The sequence below is a fragment of the Hippopotamus amphibius genome, chromosome X (genome assembly GCF_030028045.1).
Source record: "Hippopotamus amphibius kiboko isolate mHipAmp2 chromosome X, mHipAmp2.hap2, whole genome shotgun sequence".
Lineage (NCBI taxonomy): Eukaryota > Metazoa > Chordata > Mammalia > Artiodactyla > Hippopotamidae > Hippopotamus > Hippopotamus amphibius.
The window spans coordinates 91,758,032-91,780,293 of NC_080203.1; the positions used below are offsets into that span (position 1 = coordinate 91,758,032).

The following is a 22,262-nucleotide window of genomic DNA, read 5'->3' on the forward strand; positions in this document are numbered from 1 at the left end:
TCCTTCCTACTAATACTGGGTTCTCTCCTCTCATAATGTGGATGTCACCTGGGAACCTGAAGAAGCGCTGGACACTGTCCCTGCCCACTACTGAGCCCTTCCCAGGAGGCTAAATTGCCTTTGCTCCTGCTTTCTTCTACCCCAGGAGCTCCTGCGTCTGTCCTTGTCCACATGCTTAGGTACCAGTAAGCCTCTGAGGAAGTTATAGCCTTGGCCTAACTTGATCCTCAGTGAGAAAGCTCTGCTTCCAGCAAAACCTCAGTAGCTCAAGCTGGTCCCCAATCACAGTCACAGCCAAGAGGCTGTCTGGCTCTGCGTGGAGCTTTGTCTTACTTTCTCAATTCTTGTTCTCTAAGCAACAAAGGTTCCTCTTTCTCTTTGCAGGAGGGGAGAAGAGGCCATTGTGAGGTCTCCTTCACTATGCATAAGACCTTGTCTCTGTGATGAGGCCCTGTTCCTGTGGGGGTGGGGGATTGTGAAGGCTTTCTAGAGGCAGTTTCCTGGGCAGCATTTCTGGAGATAAGGGGGACCAGTGGGCCCACCCCTTTATGGGCAATGTGACTAGGGGTATGAGACCATCCTTCTCACACAGGAAACTTTGGCACCTGGCTCATCGTGTTCTCTGCTCCTATCCCTGCCCCCATCTTAGACTTATTTCACTTTCCATGTGGATAATACAACCAACACCCTGGAGTCCCCAGAACATTATCTCCAGGAACAGTTATCTTCCCTCCCCTTCAACCACCTACTCTCTGAACTTTATTATTATTACCTGGAGTTCTACCTCCTCTGTCTTCTTAAATGCAACTGTCTGATCACCTACACCCTCTCTCGTTATTTCATCTTTCAATGTCACTTAAAAACACCTAGCAGCATATCTATCACATATGAGTCACGTCAGTGATATTTAATACCGTACTTTTTTTTAGACCTCGTTAACATTCGTGTTCATCAATCCCTCCTTTGTTTCCCTATCCATTAGCGAGAAAGCTGATCCGCCCTTCAGGCTAGAACTGAGGCCCCATCTCTCCCATATAAATATGTTGATCTCTCCCTAAACACAGAAAAAACATGTAGCACATCTAATTCACTTTGCAGTTTCAACGTTTATTTCTGATACCAAAACTTGACAGCACACAAGGGGGGAAAAAGCAACAGACAAGGAACAGCAAATAAATTTATCTTGCATGCCACTTTCAGTCAACAGGATGTGGCTCTCTAGATAGCTGTGTTTAGAAGAATTCTGAGGCTTCAGCCTCACTCAGGGGAAAGACTATTGCAACTGATTAGCAATATCTGTGAACATAAAAGAGAAAAAAATTTAAAAATCAATGCTATGTACCAAATAGTAAGGAACATAAACAACAAACACTGCTTCCCCATACGTTCCTCATCTTCCCACCATGGGTTTCTGAGAACTCTAAGCTAGAGCACATAAATACATTCCCATGGACTCTATATCTCCCAATGACCCTAAATGCCCAATCCAAAGTGATATACCTACCCAACATCTCACTCAACCCAGAAGAAACCGATGGCACCAAAGTTGGCAGCAAAGTTGGCACTGGCTGTACCACCAGGGCCAATAATGGGGCCGGCGAAGGTCTGAGGAAATCTGGAGCGAGCATTCTGGTGGTATCTGGCCCAGAAGGTAAATGGGATTCTGGACCAGGGATCTCCAAAATCTCCTTCCTCATCCCAGGTCAGCAGCTCAAATTCAATGTCATCCCAGCTCCAGGGCCCAGATACGGCCTCATCTCCAATCCCCATGCGGGTTCTTGCCTCAGCCCGGGCCTCGGCCTCGGCTGCAGCAGCATCCAGAGCATCCAAGGCCTCATCTGCGGCCTCCATGAACTGTGCAGTCCAGTCACGAGGGTCTCTCTTCTGAACCTGAGATGAGGAGTAGAAAATAAAACCCATAATAGTATTAGTTAATATTTATGAAGCACCTACTATATATTTAGCGCCCTACTTTGTGCTACTGTTTATGTAGTTACAACAACAAATACCACCAATAATGTGGCACCTACCATGTGTGATATCTAAGATCTCATTCCTGCTCTGGACTCTTCCCAGCTAGTCATACTTCATTCCTTAACCTATCAAGTCTTGCAGTTCCTCTATTACCTCTGCAATGAATCGCAGCACTTTCATCTTGCTAGTCTCATGGTAGGAACGGAGGCCCCAGAGGAACTCATACTCAGGAGGGTTGCTGTTGGGCACTCGTCTGTAGTCTAGGTACCTTTGAAAGAGGAGAAAGGCCTTTGTTTCTACCCAGGCAGAATGATAGTCCATCCATGCATAATAATCCGAGATTCTGACATCCCAGATTTCAGGTAGCAACTCTCCCCAGTCTCATTCCTAAACACAGATTATTTACCCTCTAATAATCAGGCCTTTGAATTTCTGTGCCAGTGCTTCTATACCAAGCAGTCACCTAAGGCCTGGAGGATGGCTTGTGTAGGGTCATAGAAAGGACAACACTTAATTTCACCCCCTCTGTCACAACTCTAGCTCCAGGTTCTTATAATTTTGTCACTGAACCATAGATACGCCCATCGAAAAATCTCAGCTAAGCCCAGCCTTGGGAATATCTACTGTGGGCATGGTGGACAGGCTCCACTTGCAACATAACTATACTGCAGGAAAATCCAACCACAAGGAATATAGTCAATAAATACTCCTGAGTACATATGTGTGTGTGTGTGTGTATGCATAGGTATAGGTATAGTTAGTATAAGAAATGAGCATGGGAAGAAAGGCTTTCTGAGGCTGACCAGCACACAGAATTCATGAGGACCAGACAAAGTCACTTAGGCATCACTTACTTTTGCTTTACAAACTCGTAAGTGAGAAGTTTCCTCAGATCTCCAAGGAGGGGATGTCTTACCCTGATAGTAAAACAAAACAAAACAAAAACAAAAACAAAAACAAAAAACCAAAAAGCAAAAACAAAGAGACAAACAAACAAAAAAGGGATCCATAATCAGAGATATGACACTGCCCAAAGGAAAAAGAGTTTTCCAGCACAGAGGTAGAGACAAAAGAAGAGGCAGAGAGATCAGGACTATCTCCCCATCTACCCAGGTCACATCCTTGGGCTCTGTACCTCCCCAAACCAATTCCCTTAGACCACCAGGCTGATGCAATCCTGGGACCACCCTCTGTTGCCAAAGGATGATATAAATAGGCAAGAGATGAGAGAGCCCAATCATACCCAGGACGCAGTCCCATCTTGCGTAGTGCCTCCCAGAGGACAGCTGCAATGGGAGGCAAGGGGAGACAAGGGATGGAAAATGAGCATGGAAATCAGGCAGTAGCCGACCCCCAGCTGCTGGCCCAGCCACTCACCTTCGCTGGCACGGTTGCCATTCATGAAGATGACACCTAAAATCACTAAGAGGAGACCCAGCTTGGGTGTGTCTTTGGTTCTAAAGAAGTACAAAAAGAATAAATTTTCAGCAGTCATTTGTATGAGACACCCCAGGCAGCTTACCCATCTCGCTTCCCCAGTATTCCTCAGCTAGGGCATAATTCTACCCCAGTTCTGTCCATGACCTGCTATGTGACCCTGAATCCTGGACCCTGACCTACTTGAAACTCCCAGGAAAAAAGCACCACTAAGAAAGGCAATGTTCCACCTCCTTTCCCATCTTACGTTCCCAGTATGCCAGCCAGGGACTCAGGGGTACTGATGAGAATATACAAGTGTTCTTCCTTGTCAATTTCCTTCAGTTGAATTCCAAATTTCTACAGGGACAAGAAAACAGCCTATAAAATTACAAAATCTAGCATAAGCTACCCATACTCAGTTGTTCACCTCCCTGTGAGATTTGCCCTAAACTCCAAGTAGGAATCCCACGAATCTTTTAAATCAAGACTTTCCCGTAATATCTATAAAAAAAAGAAAAAACCCAAAACAAAACAACAACAAAAACCACCTTTCCCCATCATTCTGTTCCTCAGGGCTGCCTTCTCACCTTCTCCAGGACAAAGCATGCACGTTCAATGATTTCTGGATACACATCAGTGTATTCACGGATGATATCCCTCAGCATTTCTGTAGGAGGAAGGAGGGAGCATCTGAGCTGAGCAGGGGCCACAGAGCTGCGACCTCTTTGCCAGCCCTGCCCAGGGGAGCACAGTCAGTGAAAAAGGAAGACTCAATCATGGAAGGAAGGAAATGAAGGGGAGGGGACATATAAGCAAAGAGATGTCCACAGAGCATGGGGTGAAGGGAAGGGCAGAGCTCTGGGAGAGGGCACTGGATGCCTACCTGAGCGCTTGATGGGCACCTTTGTGTAATCTTTAAGCATCAAGTACTTGACCAACTTATTTGCCTGGGAGGGAAAAAAGAAATCATTAAAGTTATAAGATACTTATAGAACACTTGGTTGAATTATAGATGGAAGAACAACAAAGAAAAGAGCAAGGGGGAAAGGAGAAGTGACTGGGGAGTTACAGTTCTTACTCTTTCCTGAAGAAGGGCCACATCTCGGGGCTGTGAAGCACCCAGGTTCTGTGAGGCACGCGAGTTGGGAGAGGGGCGCAGGTTCGGTGAGGGGCGCAGGTTCTGCCAGTCAGGTGGAACTGGCCAATCGGTGGGGATCCAGTCAGGTGGGAGCGGCCAGTCAGTGGGAAGCGGCCAATCAGGTGGCAGTGGCCAGTCAGGGGGTAGTGGCCAGTCAGGAGGGCCTTGCCAATCTGGAGGACCCTGCCAGCCTGGTGGATTCTGCCATCCAGGTGGGGTCTGCCATCCAGGTGGATTCTGCCAGGCCAATGGGTTTGGCCAGACAACTGGACCAGGCCAGACAATGGGGTTTGGCCAGATCACAGGGTTCTGCCAGATCACTGGGTTTGGCCAGATCACTGGGTTCTGCCAAGCAACTGGGTTTTGCCAGGCTGGTGGGGTCTGCCTAGCTGGGGGGCTCTGACGTGCTGGTGGGGTCTGCCTGGCTGGCTGGTTTTGCCAGCCTGATGGGTTCTGCCAGGCCAATGGGGTCTGCCAGAGCACATTGGGGGGTGCGCCAGGTGGGCTCTGAGTGGTAACTGGAACGGGTGCAGACCTCCAGGTCCCTGGAGCCAGTGGGGCCCGCCTCTGATCCCCACTGCTGCTCTCTTCCACATTCAAGTTATTAATCTGCATCATCAAAGAAAAGGAAGGTCAGGGTCACCAATTGCTTCTATGTCCTCACTGTATCTATTCCAGGAAGGACTCCTAAAACCCTCACCTGTAGTGACAGCCTGACCCACTAGCCAATGGTCACCCTGAGTCCTGGGCTTGTCTTTCACTGTCTTCCAGGCAGGAGTTTCATCTCTGAACCAGGCCAGGAGCAACCCAAGGGTGGGGCCTGAGGCTTCTCCTCTTCCTATGTCCACCACTGGCTCTGCTTGTACCACCCTGGACAAATCACTCAAGTCACTTCACCTCTCTGGGACGTAGTTTCCTTTTCTGTAAAACTGAAACTATGATTCCCTAGCTGGTATGAGGTACCCTGAAGATTTAGTGAGTGAGATAACCTGTGTGAATGTGCTTAGGCTAAGACCTAACACATGGTGGCTACTTTCAAAATATAAACTGAATTATATACAGACTATACATATTACGTGTCCATGTCTCATCTCTCCCTTAGTCTGTGGACACTCAGAGAACAAGAATTATTGCATTCACCTTATCCCCTACAACCTAGCCGAATACAGACAGTTATATATATTTAGTTTTCTTTTGTTTAGAACAAATGAACCACCTCAGGGAAGGAGCCCAAAGCAAAGTGCAACTAGCAGGGATCTCACCTTGCGTGTCCTCTTGCCCCGAATTATAGTCCTGGACTCCAGATTCTGAGCTTGGGAACCATCTGCTGATGTCTGTGCAGCTGCACCATCAGATTCACAGATACCTGGGCCTGGGTCAGCCTCTATGTCAGCCTGGAAAGTGGCCATCTTGGCTTGGTTAACATTCTGAGTCTGAGTATCTGCTGTTGGGGACTTAGTGGTGTCACTCCAAGCCTTGAAGGCTGTCTTGGACTGAGTGTTGACCATCTCACTGGCACTGAGAGACTGAGAGAAATTGTAGGTGGCATTTGGGCCCACCTTATTAGTGGTATTCTGGGCCTTAAAGGCCATATCTGACTTGTTGGCAGTTAACTCACTGGTGGTTGCTGCCTGGGAAAAATCATAGGCAGCATTTGGGCCCTTTGCGGGGGCATTGTGGGATTTAAAGGCTGCCGTAGGCGGCGTGTTGGGAGTTTCCTTGGCATTAAGAGCCTGAGAGAAATCATACGCAGCATTTGGGCCTTTTGTAGTGGCATTCTGGGCCTTAAAGGCTGTCTTAGGCTTAGTGGCAGCTGCTAAAGCTTGCATATCAGCCATCTCACTGGCTGTTGGGGGCTGTGAACTCTGAGGACTAGCATTCGGTGCGCTGGCAGCTGCTGTGGCCGGGTTGGTAGGCGGAGCCTCTGAGATCTGGATGGCCTCCATCAGGGTCTGCATGAGCAAGGTGCTGTCTTCCACAGAGGCCTCCTTCTGCAGATACAAGGAAAAAAAATTAAATCTCTGGGCCTCTGAAGTGGGGTTGGGAGGGAAGGGAAGGGAATGCACTGAGGAGGGGCAGGCGAGCAGTTGGTGCAAAAAGAGGAATGCTGAGAAAGAAATCTAGAGGCCTGCGTGGGTGCACAAAACGTGTGGTAGAGGCTGAGTGGGGCAGGGGCTAAACAAGGGGTGGGGCCAAATGAGGAGAGCGGGCAAAACGGAGTGGGGGTGCTGATCTAGGAGTGAGGTTAGAGCAGAGCAATGCAGTGTGAAGTAGGAGCTCAGGAGGCGGCGGAGGCGGAGCAAGAGTGCCGCCTTGAGGAGTTGAGGAGAATAAGGGGGTCGCAGAGGGTGGGGAATGCAGGAGAAAGGGAGGGTGGAGGCGGGAGGTTGGGGGAGGGGGCGGCAGAGAGCTCTACAAGCATCAGGACTACGGGGAAAAAAATGGTTCCTTACCCAACCCGCATTCTCTGGGCAGATTGCCCCGACTACTAACAGGATCTCCCCTTTCTCTGAGCAGGGACTGATGGCTGAAAAGGGACGACCCCCGACCCCCGCCCTTAAACCATGGGAATTTGAAAAATCACGGAATCTAGGCATCAAGAAGGCAAAATCGGATCCAGGCATCTGGACAGAACTGTCGGCTAGGGAAATGGTGGGGTGGGGAGTGGAGATCTCACCTGGAAGCCGAGGAGGCCCGCACCACAGTCCATTTTCTGAGACATGGTTCTTGTTCCTCTGGCAAGAGCCGAGCCTGGGGGGTGTGGAGGAGGTGCGCGTTATACTACAGAGGGCAAATGCGAAAGAACGAATTTGGGGAGATGGTGGTGTTTGAGATTTGATTGTGGGGGCAGATGAGGTGCTGAACGTGAGGAGAACGGGTCAGATCGGAGTGGGAAAAGTGAATGGGTGTCTGGATGGAGGTTCTGAATCCCGAGAAGCTACGACGGGGAGAAGCTTCAAATCCGGGTTCAGATAAGAGTTGTGAATCCAGGCAAATTGCGTTAGGATTCGCATTTGGGAAATTGAATGGAGTTTTCGAATCAGGAGGAATCGTAGAACAGTACAGATCGAGGTCGAGAAATCTGTAGAGATTCTGAACGATGGGAGGGGTTCAGAGAGCGAAAAGGGATTCTGAATAAGGGAGGATCGGGTGAGGGGTGTGAATCGGGGTTCGGGGAGTGGAAGAGGGATCAGAATTCGGGGTAAAGGGATCGGGATGAAAAATGGGGGGCCCGCACCAGGGGGCAAGATGCCCTGTCTGGGGGCTAATTCTCACCTTGCCTCAGGCCCCAACCCCAACCCCCTCGTTGCCTCCCTTCTTCACGACTCAGAGGAGCAGGATTGCAGTGTTCGGCTCTCAGCAGCCGCACCCTCTCCTTGTCCAGGAGAAAATGCCAGCGCGGCAGCTAGGACGACCCCGCCTCTTCGCCTAATATACCACCCACCGCCTCAGATGGTTGTACGCATGCGCAAGAACTGACCGACCAAATAAGAGTCCCGCCCGCTTCCCCAACAAAAGCTTCGTCCCGAGGACTATGCTGCGCATGTGCGGTGGGAGGCAGTCCCGCCCCTTTGCCAACACACCACCCCACCACCAACCAGGTGGACAGTATACAGCGGTCCCTCCCCTTCCTCTATATCCCCTCCCCCAAACAGATGCGCTGTGCCTCTTGATCCCACCCCTTGCCCCACACACCAGCCCCCTACCTTTACCGCAATGCGTCTCTGCTCTATCCCTCCCCTCTCAAGGCCCCTCCTGTCGGGTCAGCATGCATCTCCACCCTCTAGTCTAGCAACACTTAGGTCACTATTAAGGAGGTCTCTGTGTAGGGTCTCTAATTGCAACAAGTGCTAGGCTCCTGCTATAAATAAGCTCATCCACTTAGGGACCTAGGAAAAGGAATGGCCGAAGTATACATTAATGTAGGTAGAAAAAGTCTGTGCCTGTCACGTGACTCTACATGATCTCCCCCCAACCCAACAGCTTCCAGACTCATAAACATTAGCTTCTTTCCTGCCCTTTGTGCAGCTCCAGCTATTTATTTTCTGTGTGGAGGTGGGGAGGGAAGGGCACAGCTTGTACTTCACAGAACAGTCTACGCTGGGGTTTGTTTTCCTCGCACAGCAGCCCTGGGAGGTGGATGTCAGCATCTCCATTTTACAGATCAAGATGCTGAGGTATAGACATATTGCATGAATTAGACAAGGACACAGAGCCAGTAAACAAAATGCAAAATTTGGGCCTGGGTCTTCCAGACCCTAAAACCCATGTTGCACCATCACTGGCCAGGGGACTGAGGCACCCTCCATTCTTCAGTTTGAGCAACAGATCCACCCCACCTACCCTGCCCTGTCAACATCTGTCCCACCTAAGCTTATGCTCTGCATCTCAGGGGGAACAGGTAGAGGCCCCAGGCCCACTCCTTGCCTGCTTTATGTGGGTCCATCCAGGTCTGTGAATTGCTCCTGGGGGTCCACTCCCAGCACCGTCAGGCCTCTTCGCTCTGAGTGGCACAAATGCTGTCCTCTTAGGCCTTCCTGGTGCCCGCTGGAGCGGCCAGGACAATCAGGCACTTGTGTGTCTGAGCCATGGCAAGGCTTGATTGAGAGTAAATGCTTGCCCTGGTTCCTTCCAGGGCTGAGCCTCAATTCGTGGGATGGAGTGCTAGGCCAGTGTGTCACTAGCTGTATGAGCCCAGTCAGGCCACTGTAATTCTGAGCCCAGCCTCTCAATATGCAAAATGGGAAGTGCAAGTAGCACTTACTGGGTCCTACCCAAGGGCACACATGCTGCTGTGCTCCCAGAATGACTGGAGGGGCTCAAAAAGGCAGAAAATGATATACAGATGTGAACTGACTCAAATTGAACTGATACTCGCCAAAAATCCAAGGTAGATTTTTGTACATTTCACATTTGTTCTGGCATCAGCTCCTGCCAGGAGCCAACATATGAAAGGAAGCTAATGTTGGGAGGAACTGCAGCACTTGGTCCCCAAGGGCCAACATCAATTCTGCCTGGCTGGATGACTTTCCTCATCTGTTGCATAGCAACCTCCCCTGTCAGCTGCCTGTTTTTCCTCAGCACTTCCTCTGTAAAGTGTCTGCAGTGGGACGTGATCAGACTCAGGAAAGGAGATCTGAAACACCATTTTATATGCTTTCTGCTCCCATATCTGTATCTCCAGTCTTGACTTGGCTTATGAATTCTAGATGTATACTCCGACAGCCTACCTCACTTCCTCAGTTTTCTTGGTATTTTCCCAATTAACAGGTCCCATGTATTCTCCTCCTCACCAACACTGTGTTTCTTCTTTAGCCATGCCCCCTCTCTCCACTAGAATAAAAAGGCTTTTAGGGAGATAGATTTTTGCTTGTTTTATTCATTGCTGTATCCCTAGCACCTAAAATGATGCCTGGCATATTTTATATGCTCAAAAATATTTGTTTAATGAATGAATGAATCCCACCATCCACAAGAAACCTGAGAGGCATTCTTTTTTCTTTCCTGTAATGAATTCACTTACTTTTCCTCATTATGCAAACAATTCATATTCATCATTAAAAGTTCAAACATTACCAAATGTTTTAGAAATTAAGTAGCCATCACTTCAAATCTCACCACCTTGAGATAACTGCTATTAAGATTTTGATGCTACCTTTTCATACACCACTTTATGCATATATATTCTATCATAAATGGGATTACATTATATATGCCATACTTGAAATTGCATTCTTTTACTGACTGCCTCCCACTTTTTTTCACCTCTACCCTCATCTTAAACATGCATTTTTAACAACCATATATCCTTCCATGTTCAAAAAATCTTTTTTATTGTTTTACAAAAATTAAGGTCATATATACACTTTAATGCGTCTGATTTATCTTAGTTAATGCTAATCTACCTCTGATTCACTCTTTTACATTGCTGCATAATATTCCATAATAGGGATGGACCACAATGTATTCAACCATTTCCTCATTAATGGTAATTCATTTGGTTTCAGGTGTTTTGGCAGGGGGAGGGAGCACATACCGACAACATATTATCTTTAATTTAATGCTCAATATTTATTCCTGTGATATCAGATGCCCAGGAGTAAGACTGATATACTCTACAGTGTTCGGTGTCATAAGACTTTTCCAATTTTTTTCCAATCTGATATGTATTTTATTGGTATATCCTTGTGGTTTTAATTATTTACATTTCTAATAAGTAGTGGAACACATTCATATAAGAATGGACCTACTGGATTTCTTCGGTAAAGTACTTGTCCAAGTCTTTTGACTATTTTTCTTGTGTTGTCTTTGTCTCAATTATTTTGGGGACTTCTTTGTACAGTCCTACAGATGCTTATTGAAATCCTTTAGGGCTAGATTACTGCAAATTTTTTTTTTCAAATTTTAGTAAGTGTGTATACTCTATATTATGTAACAGTTTCAACTTGCAAGAGCCACAAAAGCCAGATATATTTACTTTTGCACATTCCCTTAGCAGCTAAGAGAATGCGATCTAAGATTTACCAGTGTGGTGGGGTCCTGAACACCACCCTTGGATTCAATGATTTACTAGAAGCACTCACAGAACTCAGGATAGGTGTTACATTCATAGCTATGGTGTATTACAATGAAAGGATACCGATTTGAATCCACAAAGCTAAAAGGTGCATAAGTCAAAGTCCAGAAGAGAACAGGGATGAGCTTCCAGTTGTCCTCTCTCAGTGGAGTTGTATGGCCAGTGCTTAACTCTCCCAGCAAGATGTATGACCACCAGGGAAGCTGACCTGAGCATTGGTGCCTGGGATTTTACTGGAGGTCAGTCACGTAGGCATGGAACACCTGGGTGGCTAACCTTAGTTACTCAGTCTCCAGCCTGTGCAGAGGTCAAACTAATGCCACAAGGCTCAAGGCCCCACTATAAATCATACTCTTAACATAAACCATCTGTTGGCCCAAAGTGCCGGGTGAACAAAGAGACTCTAATCAGGCATGATATGCCAAAGGCTTAGAGGTTATCTCCCAGGAGTTTGTCAAGAGCTGGACCTCTCTTTGGAATGTGCAGACATTTTTTGGAATGCACAGAGTTTGAACACCCCAGACCTGCCAAGTCAGGTCTTCCACTGCACAGTCATAATTCCAACCTAACACTTGATTGTGAAAGGAGTGATTCAAAAATTCAACGACAAAATTCAATGCCATATCTGTGGTGGTGGGAGCAGGAACTGCAAGAAAATCCAGTTTCTAGGCACAGCATTGGTAGTAGGGCCAAGGGCAGCATCCAGTATCCAATGTTTGGTGGTGGCAATAATGGTATCCAACCAACTAATATTTATGGCATGATTTTTGAAATACAGCTGGGCCAGCTGCTCTTAGCAAATTATTTTATTAATTCTACTACTTTAACATATTTCAGAATTTTAAGCTTTAATTAATCACAGATACACAGAAAATTGCAAAGATAGTACAGAGAGGTCCTATGCACCCTTTAGCTTCTTCCCCCAGTGGGCACACCTACATAACTATAATACAATGTCAAAACCAGGAAATTGACATTGGTATAACATGTGTGTATAGTTCTATGTCACTTTATCACATGTGGAGGTTTCCACAGTAATCACCACCACAATCAAGATACAGAACTATTCCATCACCACAAAGATTTCCCTGTACTACCCCTTTATAGTCACACTTACCTCCATTCCCTCCACTATCCCTAACCTTTGGAAGCCATTAATGTGTTCTCCATTGCTATAATTTTAACATTTCAAGGTTATAAAACTGGAATCATACAATACTGCACATTTTGAGTGACTTTTTTCACTCAGCATAATGCCTGTGAGATACATCCAAGTTGTGTGGGGTTTTTTTCCCTTTTTATTGCTGAGTACTATTCAATGGTATAGATGTGCCACAGTTGGTTTAACCCTTCACACACTTAAGTACATCTGGGTGGTCTCCAGTTTGGGCTATTAGAATAAAGCTGCTATAAACATTTCTGTCCTTTTTTTTCTGTGAACATAAGTTCTCATTTTTCTGGGATAAATGCCCAAGAGGGCAATTGCTGGATTGTGTAATAAGAGCATGCTAGGTTTATAAGAAACTTGCCAAACTTTTCCAGAGGCATTGTATCATTTTACGTTCCCATCAACAATGTGTGAGTGGATCTATTTTCTCCAAATCCTTGCCAGCATCTGTTGCATTTTTTTATGCATTCTGATAAATGTGAAATAATAACTCATTGTGGTTATAATTTACATTTCCCTAATGGCTAATGATGGTGAACATTTTTAACATATGCCTATTTGCCATCAAAATGTTTCTTCGTGTTGTTTGTCCGTTTTATAGTTTATTGTTTTCTTTCTTTTTTTAGTGTTGAACCTTGAGAATTTATATATTTTATGTATGAGTCCTTTGTCAGATATATGGTTTGCAAACTGGTTTCTCCCAGTTTGTAGCTTGTCTTTTCATCCTCTTAACAGAGTCACATGGCAAATTTTTTAGGAATTCCAATTTATTGATTTTTTTTCTTTTTAAAGACTGTGGTTTTTGTGTCATCTAAGAACTTTTCAACAAGCCCTGAGGATCTGAAGATTTCATCCTGTATTATATTCTAAAAGTCTTATGGTTTTAACTTTTATATGGAAGTGTATCATCCATTTGGATTTAAATTTTGAATGAGATGTGAGGTCTAGGTCGAGTTTTATTTGGGGGGGATGGAAGAGGCAGAGCTACGGAAATCCATGCAATCATTCCAGCACAATTTGTTTAAAAGACGATCCTTCCAATGAGTTATCTTTGCACCTTTGTCAAAAAGCAGTTGGCCATACTTGTATGAGGCTATTTCTGAGTTCTCTATTCTGTTCCATTTAGTCTATGTGTCTACTCATCCATCAATACTGCAACAGTCTTGATTACTGTAGCTATACAATAGTCTTGAAGTTGGATAGAATTTTATTCTTTTTCAGAATTATTTTATCTATTATTCTAGTTATTCTATTTTTCCATAGATATGTATCTACAAAGCATCTTACTGTAATTCTGATAGCAACTGCATTCAACCTGTATATCAATTTAGGGAGAATTAACATCTTTCCTATGTTGATTCTTCTAATCCATGAATACAGTATCTCTCCCTTTATTTAGATCTTTGATTTTTTTTATCAGAGTTCTGTGTATTCTGATGTTGTTGCGTGGAGTGGTCTATAAATATCAATTAGATCCTGTTGGTTGATGATGTTGAGTCTATCTGATTATGCTTTTTTTCCAACTTAGGAATTTCTCAACCATTTTTTCAGCCCTTCCTCCTTCTCTGGCTATCATGAAGCCTATGTTAGATCTTTTGCAATAGTCCAACAAATACCCGAGGCTCTGTTTATTTTTGTTTTTCAGTCTATTTTTCACTGTTAGATATGATAATTTCTATCATTCCACCTTCAAGTTCACTATTTCATTCTTTTGTCATCTTATTCTGTTGCTGAGTTCATCTATTAAGTTCATTCATTGGATTTTTCTCATATTTCTAAGTTCCTAAATTTCTTTTTGATTCTTCTTTATATCTTCTATTTCTTTTGGAGATTTTCTGTTTCTTTGCTGAGACTTTCCATTCTTTCATGCGTTCTATGAAAAACTGCTCATTGAAACATTTGTATCATGGCTGTTTAAAAACCCTTGCAGATGATTCTAATATCTGTGTCATCTTGGTGCTGGTGTGTGTTGACTGTCTTTTCTCATTCAAGTTGTGATTATCATAGTTCTTTATATGACAAGTGATTTTCAATTGCATCCAGGATATTTTGCATCTTACGTTATAAGGATCTGAATCTTATTTAAATCTTCTGGTTTGCCACATGTGGGTGGAAGTCCACATTTCCACTCAGCCTCCATTGACACCTGGGAGAGAGGGGCTCCTTGTCACTGAGGGCTAAGTGAGAGTTCCAGCTCCATATTAAGCTTTTACTGATACCACCCTGACTGGGAGAGACCTGGGTGCCTAATTACATAGCCAGGGAACTCACCGCAATGTCATTGCTTGGGAACCAAGTTCCCTAGAGAGCATGCCAACTTATGTCCTACTTTCAGAGTCTTCTCATGTTTGGTTTATATATAATGCCCAGGGACAAATAGGGAAGAGTACATCTGCTGGAAGGAGAAGTGACCAATTCTAGTATTTTTTTAAAAAATTATAACTGTTGAGATTTCTAATGTAAAACATACTATAAGAAAAAAATAATTTGATCACTTAATTTATAATATATATTGCAACCATCTTGATGTCTTATATGACTTGCTGAAATAGCAAAAACATATTGGATAATAATCTCAATTAGTAACATCCCTTTCTTTTTCTTGAAATGACTTTACCATTTCACCATTTAGAATGTTTGCTGCTTTTTTATAAGTAGTTTTAAAACATCATTATTTAGTAGTTTATTTCCCTTCCTATTTTACTTATAGTTAATTCACGTTTCTTTCCGCTTTGTTCCCAAATCTAATTCATCACCTATTCCTGTTGATTCTACCATTTTAAGTGCAACTTGATTCCATTCTATTCTCTCAATTTTCATCATCTTGTTGTTAGAAGGAAACATGAAGAGGGAGAAATGGAAATAGAAAAGTTGAAAAGAGAGGGGATAGAAAGGAAGAGGAGGGAGGAAGGAAAGAAGAAAAAATAAAATTAATAAAAGAAAGAATGAGTGACAATAGCAGTTGCAAGTAAATGGAATTATTAAGATAAGGAGAAATAAGAGAATGGAGAAAAAATGGATACTAAGTTGGAATAGAAAAAGCAGGAGGAAAGAGAATAAGGAAGTAGAATGCAGAAGGGAGAAGAGATGTAAGATGAGAGAGTGTGAAAGGGAGGTGGAAGGAGATACAGAGATTAAGGGGTAATGAAAAAGAAAGGAAAATAAACAAGGGGAAGGAAGAAAAAGAGGAAGCAGGGTGTAGAAAAAATAACTAGGGAGAAAAGAGAAGTGTCTGAAGTAAGGGAGACAGGGCGGAGGAGAAAAAGGAGGAATGACGTGGAATCACACCTCACTAATGGCAGATTTCACTCTGCAGAGAGAAGAATGCTTAATGTCAGAAGTTCTTTATTTCTCCTCAAATTCCTAGTTCCCTTTATATTTGGTACCCATCAAAGTGCCAGAGCTCATTTCTCACATGACGTCACTCTTGCCTGGAGGTAAGACCACTGTGATTTTCAACCAGTAAGAGCCATGTGCCCCACATTTTAAATAGATGAATTTGTCTGTGATACTCAGCATGTATCACATACTTTCTGCTGCTGGTTGTTCATCAGGTATGGATATTATCTGACAAATTTAGGTATGCAGGAAATATAAGTTCTATTTTTCTCTGCAACTCAACTTGAATTCTGTCAAGTTCCCAATCTACTGAGTGGTTAAAACTCAACTGCAGCAGTATGAAGTTCCCCTCACTCCATTCTTTGAAGTTGTGTGTAAGTTATAGTATCTTAGCGTCAAAACAATAGGATGGGTGATAAATGCTGAGTATCACATATCCATTAGGGCATGACATGATGTCCTATCTGGTTTACCAGTGTCTGTCCAAGCAGGTAGCTGTTGAGTTTAGCCTCATTTTTTACCACAAAGCCCCTTTGGAGTCTGACTCTCTCTGAGGGGGTCATATCCCACTCATATACATGGGAAATATTCTGCTACTCCTATCATATGTTGAGGCTTGTTCATCTCTGTGAGGCAGTGTTTGATTAATATATTCTTCTTATACTCCCATGATGTCCTGAGCTGAGAGACACTATGTGAGGAGGCCTAAAGCTCAGAATGCCTGTAGATACCACACAACCATTTCTATTTTGTAGTCTTGTCCTCACCCTCTTCCTGGCCTTACTCAGGAAGTGAGGCACAAGGCCACACTGCCAGTGGACCTTACAAACCTATCTGGGGATTCTTTCCATCCCTGGAATACAGAGTGTAGGTTTCTGCTTTTCTCAGGAACCCACAGTATCTACTGACTCCTTACTACTTACCTGCTTTTCTTCCCAAAAGAATGAATGTGAGGCTAAAAAGTACAGTCTTGAAAAGAAGTGCTAACAACAAAAAAAAAAGCTAAACAAATGAAAAGTCAATGACTTTTCTTGGACTTGACAGATAAACAAGGTTTCAGAGTAAACCACTATCCTGAAATACTGAGGGACAGGCAAATCGAGAGTTACAGACAAGATCTGCTTACCTAAGGCAGAAGGCACTAGAGCCATAAACTTGTAGGAACTTTTAAATGAAAATTTTGACAAACTGCTAGATGCTGAATGTGGACAAGAATGAGAGCAAGAAACTCCTGGAAGTGGTAGTCTTGTTGGGGAAGCACACTTTCATGGGCTTTATTTCTAGGAATCTCACCAGGTTCTCATAGTAAAGATCGAAGAAAGATCTGGTGGCCCCAGCAGGAAGAGAGGAAGAGTCTTTGTGATGATCCTTGTGAGCCTCCTCCATAACAAAGTCCTACCTTCCAGGAGGCAGGACTACCAGAGCCTTGTCCCAGAGCCATGAAGTTAGGTCATTATTTTTCTCACTCCAGCCCCCCTCAAGACAAGAAAGCTTTCTTGTCTCACCTAATGTGTGTGTGGTGAAGGGGGGTGGTGGTGGGGGTGGGGGGAACTATACAAGAAGAAGTACTTGTAAAGGTCATGCCAGAGTCACAGGCTCACTAAAACACTGAGATTTAATTGGAATATTACAGAACACTCCCTTTCCCCCATACCATACCACCATACCAACAGGGCTCCAGTATATTATAGTGGATTATAGTTGCATGAGCTGCAAGACAGAGACTTTCTAAGGAAGCCCAAAGTCAAGAGAGGAGACAAAATCAAGGACGCTAGAGGAATATGAAGCCTCTGCCATCTATTGCTAAAATAAACTTTAAACAAAGCCCAACTCCTAGCAAGGTTAAAATAAATCTTCACAACAGAGGCCTCTCTCTCTCTCTCAGTTCCTATTACCTGTCCAGCTTGCAACAAAAAATTACAAGGCACACCAAAAGGCAAGAAGAAAAAGAATGAAGAGACAAAGCAAGCATCAGATCAAATATGACAGAGATATTGGAATTCTTAGGGAATTTAACACACTATAATTAGTATGTTAAATGCTCTAATGAAAAAAGCAAACAACATATAAGAACAGATGGGTAATGTAAGCAGAGAGATGGAAATCCTAAGAAAGAATCAAAAGGAAATGCTAGAAATAAAAAAATCTCAGAAATAAAGACTGCATTTGATGGGCTCGTTAATAGACTGGACACAGCTGAGGAAAGAATTTGTGAACTTGAAGATAGCAGGGCAAAAGATACTTGCCAAACTGATATGAATAGAAAGAAGAATGAAAAGAACTGAACAGAACATTCAAGAATTGTGAGAGAATTTCAAAGGATACAACATATGCCATAACTGGAACACCAGAAGGAGAAAGAGAGAATGGAAGACTATTGCAGATAATAATGGCTAAGACTTTTCCAAAATTAATGAAGACAACAAACCATAGGTCCAAGAAACTCAGAGAACACCAAGCAGGTAAAGAGTAAAAACTTTACACTGAGGAACATCATATTCAAATTGCAGAAAACCAAAAGCAAAGAAGAAACAGTGGAAGAATCAAGAGGGAAAAAAATTCGAAGTATACTTGTAGCAGAACAAGGATAAGAATTACAGAATACTTCATCAGAAACCATGCACAACAAGAAGAGGGTGGAGTGAAATATTTAAAATGTTAAAGGAATAAAACCCAGTGACATAGATTTCTATGTCTTGCAAAAGTATCCTTTAAAAATGAAGGAGATGGGCTTCCTACGTGGTACAGTGGTTGAGAATCCACCTGCCAATGCAGGGGACACAGGTTTGATCCCTGCTCCAGGAAGATCGCACATGCCGCGGAGCAACTAAGCCTGTGCGCCACAACTACTGAGCCTGCTCTTTAGAGCCCGTGAGCCACAACTATTGAGCCCATGTGCTGCCACTACTTAAGCCCACGCACCTAGAGCCCGTGCTCTGCAACAAGAGAAGCCACAGCAATGAGGAGCCCGTGCACCACAACAAAGAGTAGCCCCCACTCACCGCAACTAAAAAGAAAGCCCATGCACAGCAAAAAAGACCCAACATGGCCAATAAAATTAATTAATTAATTAATTTTAAAAATGAAGGAGATATAAAGACATTCTCAGACAAACAAAAACTGCAGGAATTCATCACCAGTAGATCTCCCCTGCAAGAAATGTTAAAAGATTTTTCAGGCACAAGGAAAATGATATAGGACAGAAATGTACAACTACATAAAGTCAGGAAGAGCATTAGAGAGGGAATAAATGAAGCTTTCCTTCAAAGAGGAAATCAAAACTTATAGATATTTTGGGATGCTTTAATCAAAGGAAATTTATGCAATACATTTTTCCGTTATTAAACAACTACATGCAATTCACAAAAGAAATATCTCAATGGTAAACATATACCAAGGATAAAATAAAAGGATGAAATAAGTTATGGTGCACAATTAATAAACAAAAGATGTATTAATATTAAACATAGTACTTTAAGGCAAAACATTATTTTAGATTAAAAGTTCACTGCATAATGTAAACAGAATATACAAATCATAATTCAATAGATGTGCCAGAAGGAATAATAAAACCAAAAACATAGCATGTGATTATAACTTCCCTTTCTAAGTGAATGATAGACTAATCATTCAAAATATGATTCTTGAAACTTTTACAAAGATACTATATATCAAGGCCCAAACATGAAACATTATGGTGCCTCAAAATGAGCATTGTGGAATTCTTAAATCCCTCTTCCATGTTTTCTGGAATGGAGGTAACTTGATTTCATCTCTTTCACCTACACATGTATAAGAATGTAGAAAGAAATTTTAGTGTACTCTATGTTTATGAGCTGCTATGTATTGTGGCAAGTGCTGGGGAAATAATGATGAGCAAAAACATACATATTACCTGCTTTCAAGGACTAATGGGTCTCAGTCTAATGTAAAAAAAACTGAGCCCAGTCACACACACAATTTTAAGAAAACTTACTGAGTTTTTCATGCCAATTTGCATCATGGGAGCAGCCCAACTGACATCTCGAAATTACATCAAATGATTCTGTTATAAACTTAAATAGGTTACAGCTTCCTTCATACTTCACATTTCCCTTCCAGTTAATTCCTCCCTCCTAGCAGTTAACATTCCATTAATAAGCAGAAGGTTGTCAGAAGAGACAAGAGGAAGAAGCCTGCAAGTAGAACTTCCACACACAGTTTGAGGATGTTTGTTTGATATTTTATCAGATGATCTTGCCATACGGGCTCTTGGTATCTTGTAACATACAGGCCCTCTATCATTTGCGCTGGCAAATCCAGAGGTATATCTGAATGTTCTCAGATACTTGGGATATGATTTAGCTCCATATGTGTCTTTTAATGTTCAGCATCAATATAAAACTTCTAAACCACCTAATTTGAGGATCACAAAGCATTAACAACTACTATAACAGATAGAGAGCTGGGCTTAGACAAGTTATTACATACTTCAGCTTTATGGCATTTCCTGATTTCATTTTATGAAACAAGGATCATCGAAAAACACTGGGATACCATACCAACTCCAACATTGTACACACCCACCCACATGCACAATGGTAATTGATATACTCCATCTGACACTGTTTTTAGTACATGATGTTACATCACAAATATTTTGACATAACATTTTCCGTGATATTAAAAAACCTTTGCAAACTTCCTTTATAATAACTATGCAATATCCAATGATATAAATTTACCTATGACTAATTAACAAAAGTATTATTTCTATTTATTTTTGTTCATTAGATTATCATTGTGCTTATTTTTCCCCCTAAACTTCAGAGCATATTTCAAATTATTTTTTATGGTATATTATTAGAAATGGAATTACTACTAGGTCAAAGGTGTATGAACTATTTTAAGGTTGTTATTCAATAATACCAAAATATTTTCCAGAAAGATTTTTATCAATACTATGAGTAGTAATCTAGAAGAGGTCTCATGTACCCCTGATAGTACTGAGTGTTTGCTTTAAAAATATTTTCCAGTTTGATAGACAAAATATTTGATTTAAATTATATTTATTTCATTACTAATGAAGTGGAACACACTTTCAGTGTTTATTAGTCATTTGTACTTCTGCTGTGAGAGTTCTTTAAATATTAAGGATAATTACTTTATAACTAGCACATTTGTTGCAGATTTTTTTTAGTTTGTGTCTTGCCTCTTAATTTTATGAATTCTTGATCTAGGAAAAAATGTAAACCATTACTTTCTTTTCCATTGTCATTGCCTCTATTTTTTTTAATGCTACAGATGTCCTTCCCAATCCAAAAGCCAAATAAATATTTGTTTTACAGGAAATTAATTTGGAAATCTATATTTACGGGCTAAAACTGCTTTCTCCGTAATTTACCTTTCAAGACTACGTTCTAAGTGGGAAATGAATAAAATGTGAAATATTTTGATGATTTTCATGGCAGAAGCATGATGTATAAAGTAAGAAAACACAATACAAATCCAGCAGGATATTCAATGGGACTTTTACAGTTGCCTCAGAATTTTAGTTAAAGTCACACAGCTTAAAAAAAAAAAAAAAAAAAAAAAAGATCACAAGTATCCCCATATTCTAAAGACAGCCACCAAGGAGTCTTGAACACACTCCTATAGGGCTTAGGCAGGGGCAGCAGACTAGTCATGCTACCGATACTTATTCCATTCCTTCTCAGACCAAATGTACTTAGAGACTAGAAAGAATTAGAGACCAATTTACACTGTTGTGAGTCCTTGGCTTGGGAAAGAATGTCTTTCCCTCCCTTGAGGAAGGGAAAGGCATGCGACTCCCTTGCCAAAGCAATGTGAAGAGGGATACAAAGAATCACTTATAGAGACTGGGGGAATCTGCATGAGATAAGAAGAGAGGGGAGTATTTTACCACATTTTGGATAGTCAACAGTTTCCCTCCAGATAGGAATGTCTGATGATTACTAACGTTTGACTTGCTCCTTTTAAAGACTTTTCTACATTGAGTGCATTCCTATGGCTTCTCTTCACCATGTATTCAACTACACTTAATAACATTTTAATATTGAAGCATAGTTGATATACAATATTATATTAGTTTAAGGTATACTACATAGTGATTCAGTATTTTTATAGATTATATTCCATTTAAAGTTATTATAAAATAATGGCTATATTTCCCTGTGCTGTAGAATATATCTTTGTGGTTTATTTATCTTATACATGGTAGTTCATACCTCTTAATCCCCTACCCCTATATTGCCCCTCCTTCCTTCCCACTCCACACTGGTAACCACTGGCTTGTTCTCTTTATCTGAGAGTCTGTTTCTGTTTTGCTATATTCATTTGTTTTATTTTTTAGATTCACATGTAAGTAAGAACATACAGTATTTGTCTTTCTCTGTCTGACATTTTCAATAAGCATAATACCTTCTAGGTCCATCCATATTGTTGCAAATGGCAGACTTTCATTTGCTTTTACTATTAATATTTCATTGTATTTATATACCACATCTTCTTTATGCATTCATCTGTTGATGGACACTTAGGCTGCTTCCATATCTTGACTACTGTAAATAATGCTGCTATGAACACTGGGGTGCATGAATCTTTTTGAATTAGTGTTTTGGTTTTTTTAAAATATATACCCAGGAGTA

The 22,262-nt window shown here is 42.2% G+C and overlaps 1 protein-coding gene across 4 annotated transcripts in view; it reads right to left on the minus strand.

Annotated features, from left to right (window-relative positions):
* Positions 1–1,086: 1,086 nt before the first annotated feature.
* The window catches only part of MAGED1 (MAGE family member D1), a 71,383-nt gene continuing 50,207 nt past the window's right edge, over positions 1,087–22,262 (minus strand). For 2 of the 4 annotated variants that reach the window (XM_057718830.1, XM_057718832.1), the window contains exons 2-13: positions 7,209–7,282; positions 5,794–6,522; positions 4,472–5,140; positions 4,277–4,340; positions 3,981–4,060; positions 3,659–3,750; positions 3,352–3,431; positions 3,218–3,260; positions 2,829–2,891; positions 2,128–2,242; positions 1,505–1,890; positions 1,087–1,296 (exon numbers count right to left, since the gene is read on the minus strand). In XM_057718830.1, coding sequence (XP_057574813.1) covers positions 1,513–1,890; positions 2,128–2,242; positions 2,829–2,891; positions 3,218–3,260; positions 3,352–3,431; positions 3,659–3,750; positions 3,981–4,060; positions 4,277–4,340; positions 4,472–5,140; positions 5,794–6,522; positions 7,209–7,253 — 2,358 coding nt within the window. In that variant the 5' untranslated portion in view covers positions 7,254–7,282 and the 3' untranslated portion in view covers positions 1,087–1,296; positions 1,505–1,512. Of the gene's footprint in view, positions 1,297–1,504; positions 1,891–2,127; positions 2,243–2,828; positions 2,892–3,217; positions 3,261–3,351; positions 3,432–3,658; positions 3,751–3,980; positions 4,061–4,276; positions 4,341–4,471; positions 5,141–5,793; positions 6,523–7,208; positions 7,283–7,807; positions 8,106–22,262 lie in introns of those variants that run through there. The other 2 variants (XM_057718829.1, XM_057718831.1) reach the window with 2 other exon arrangements.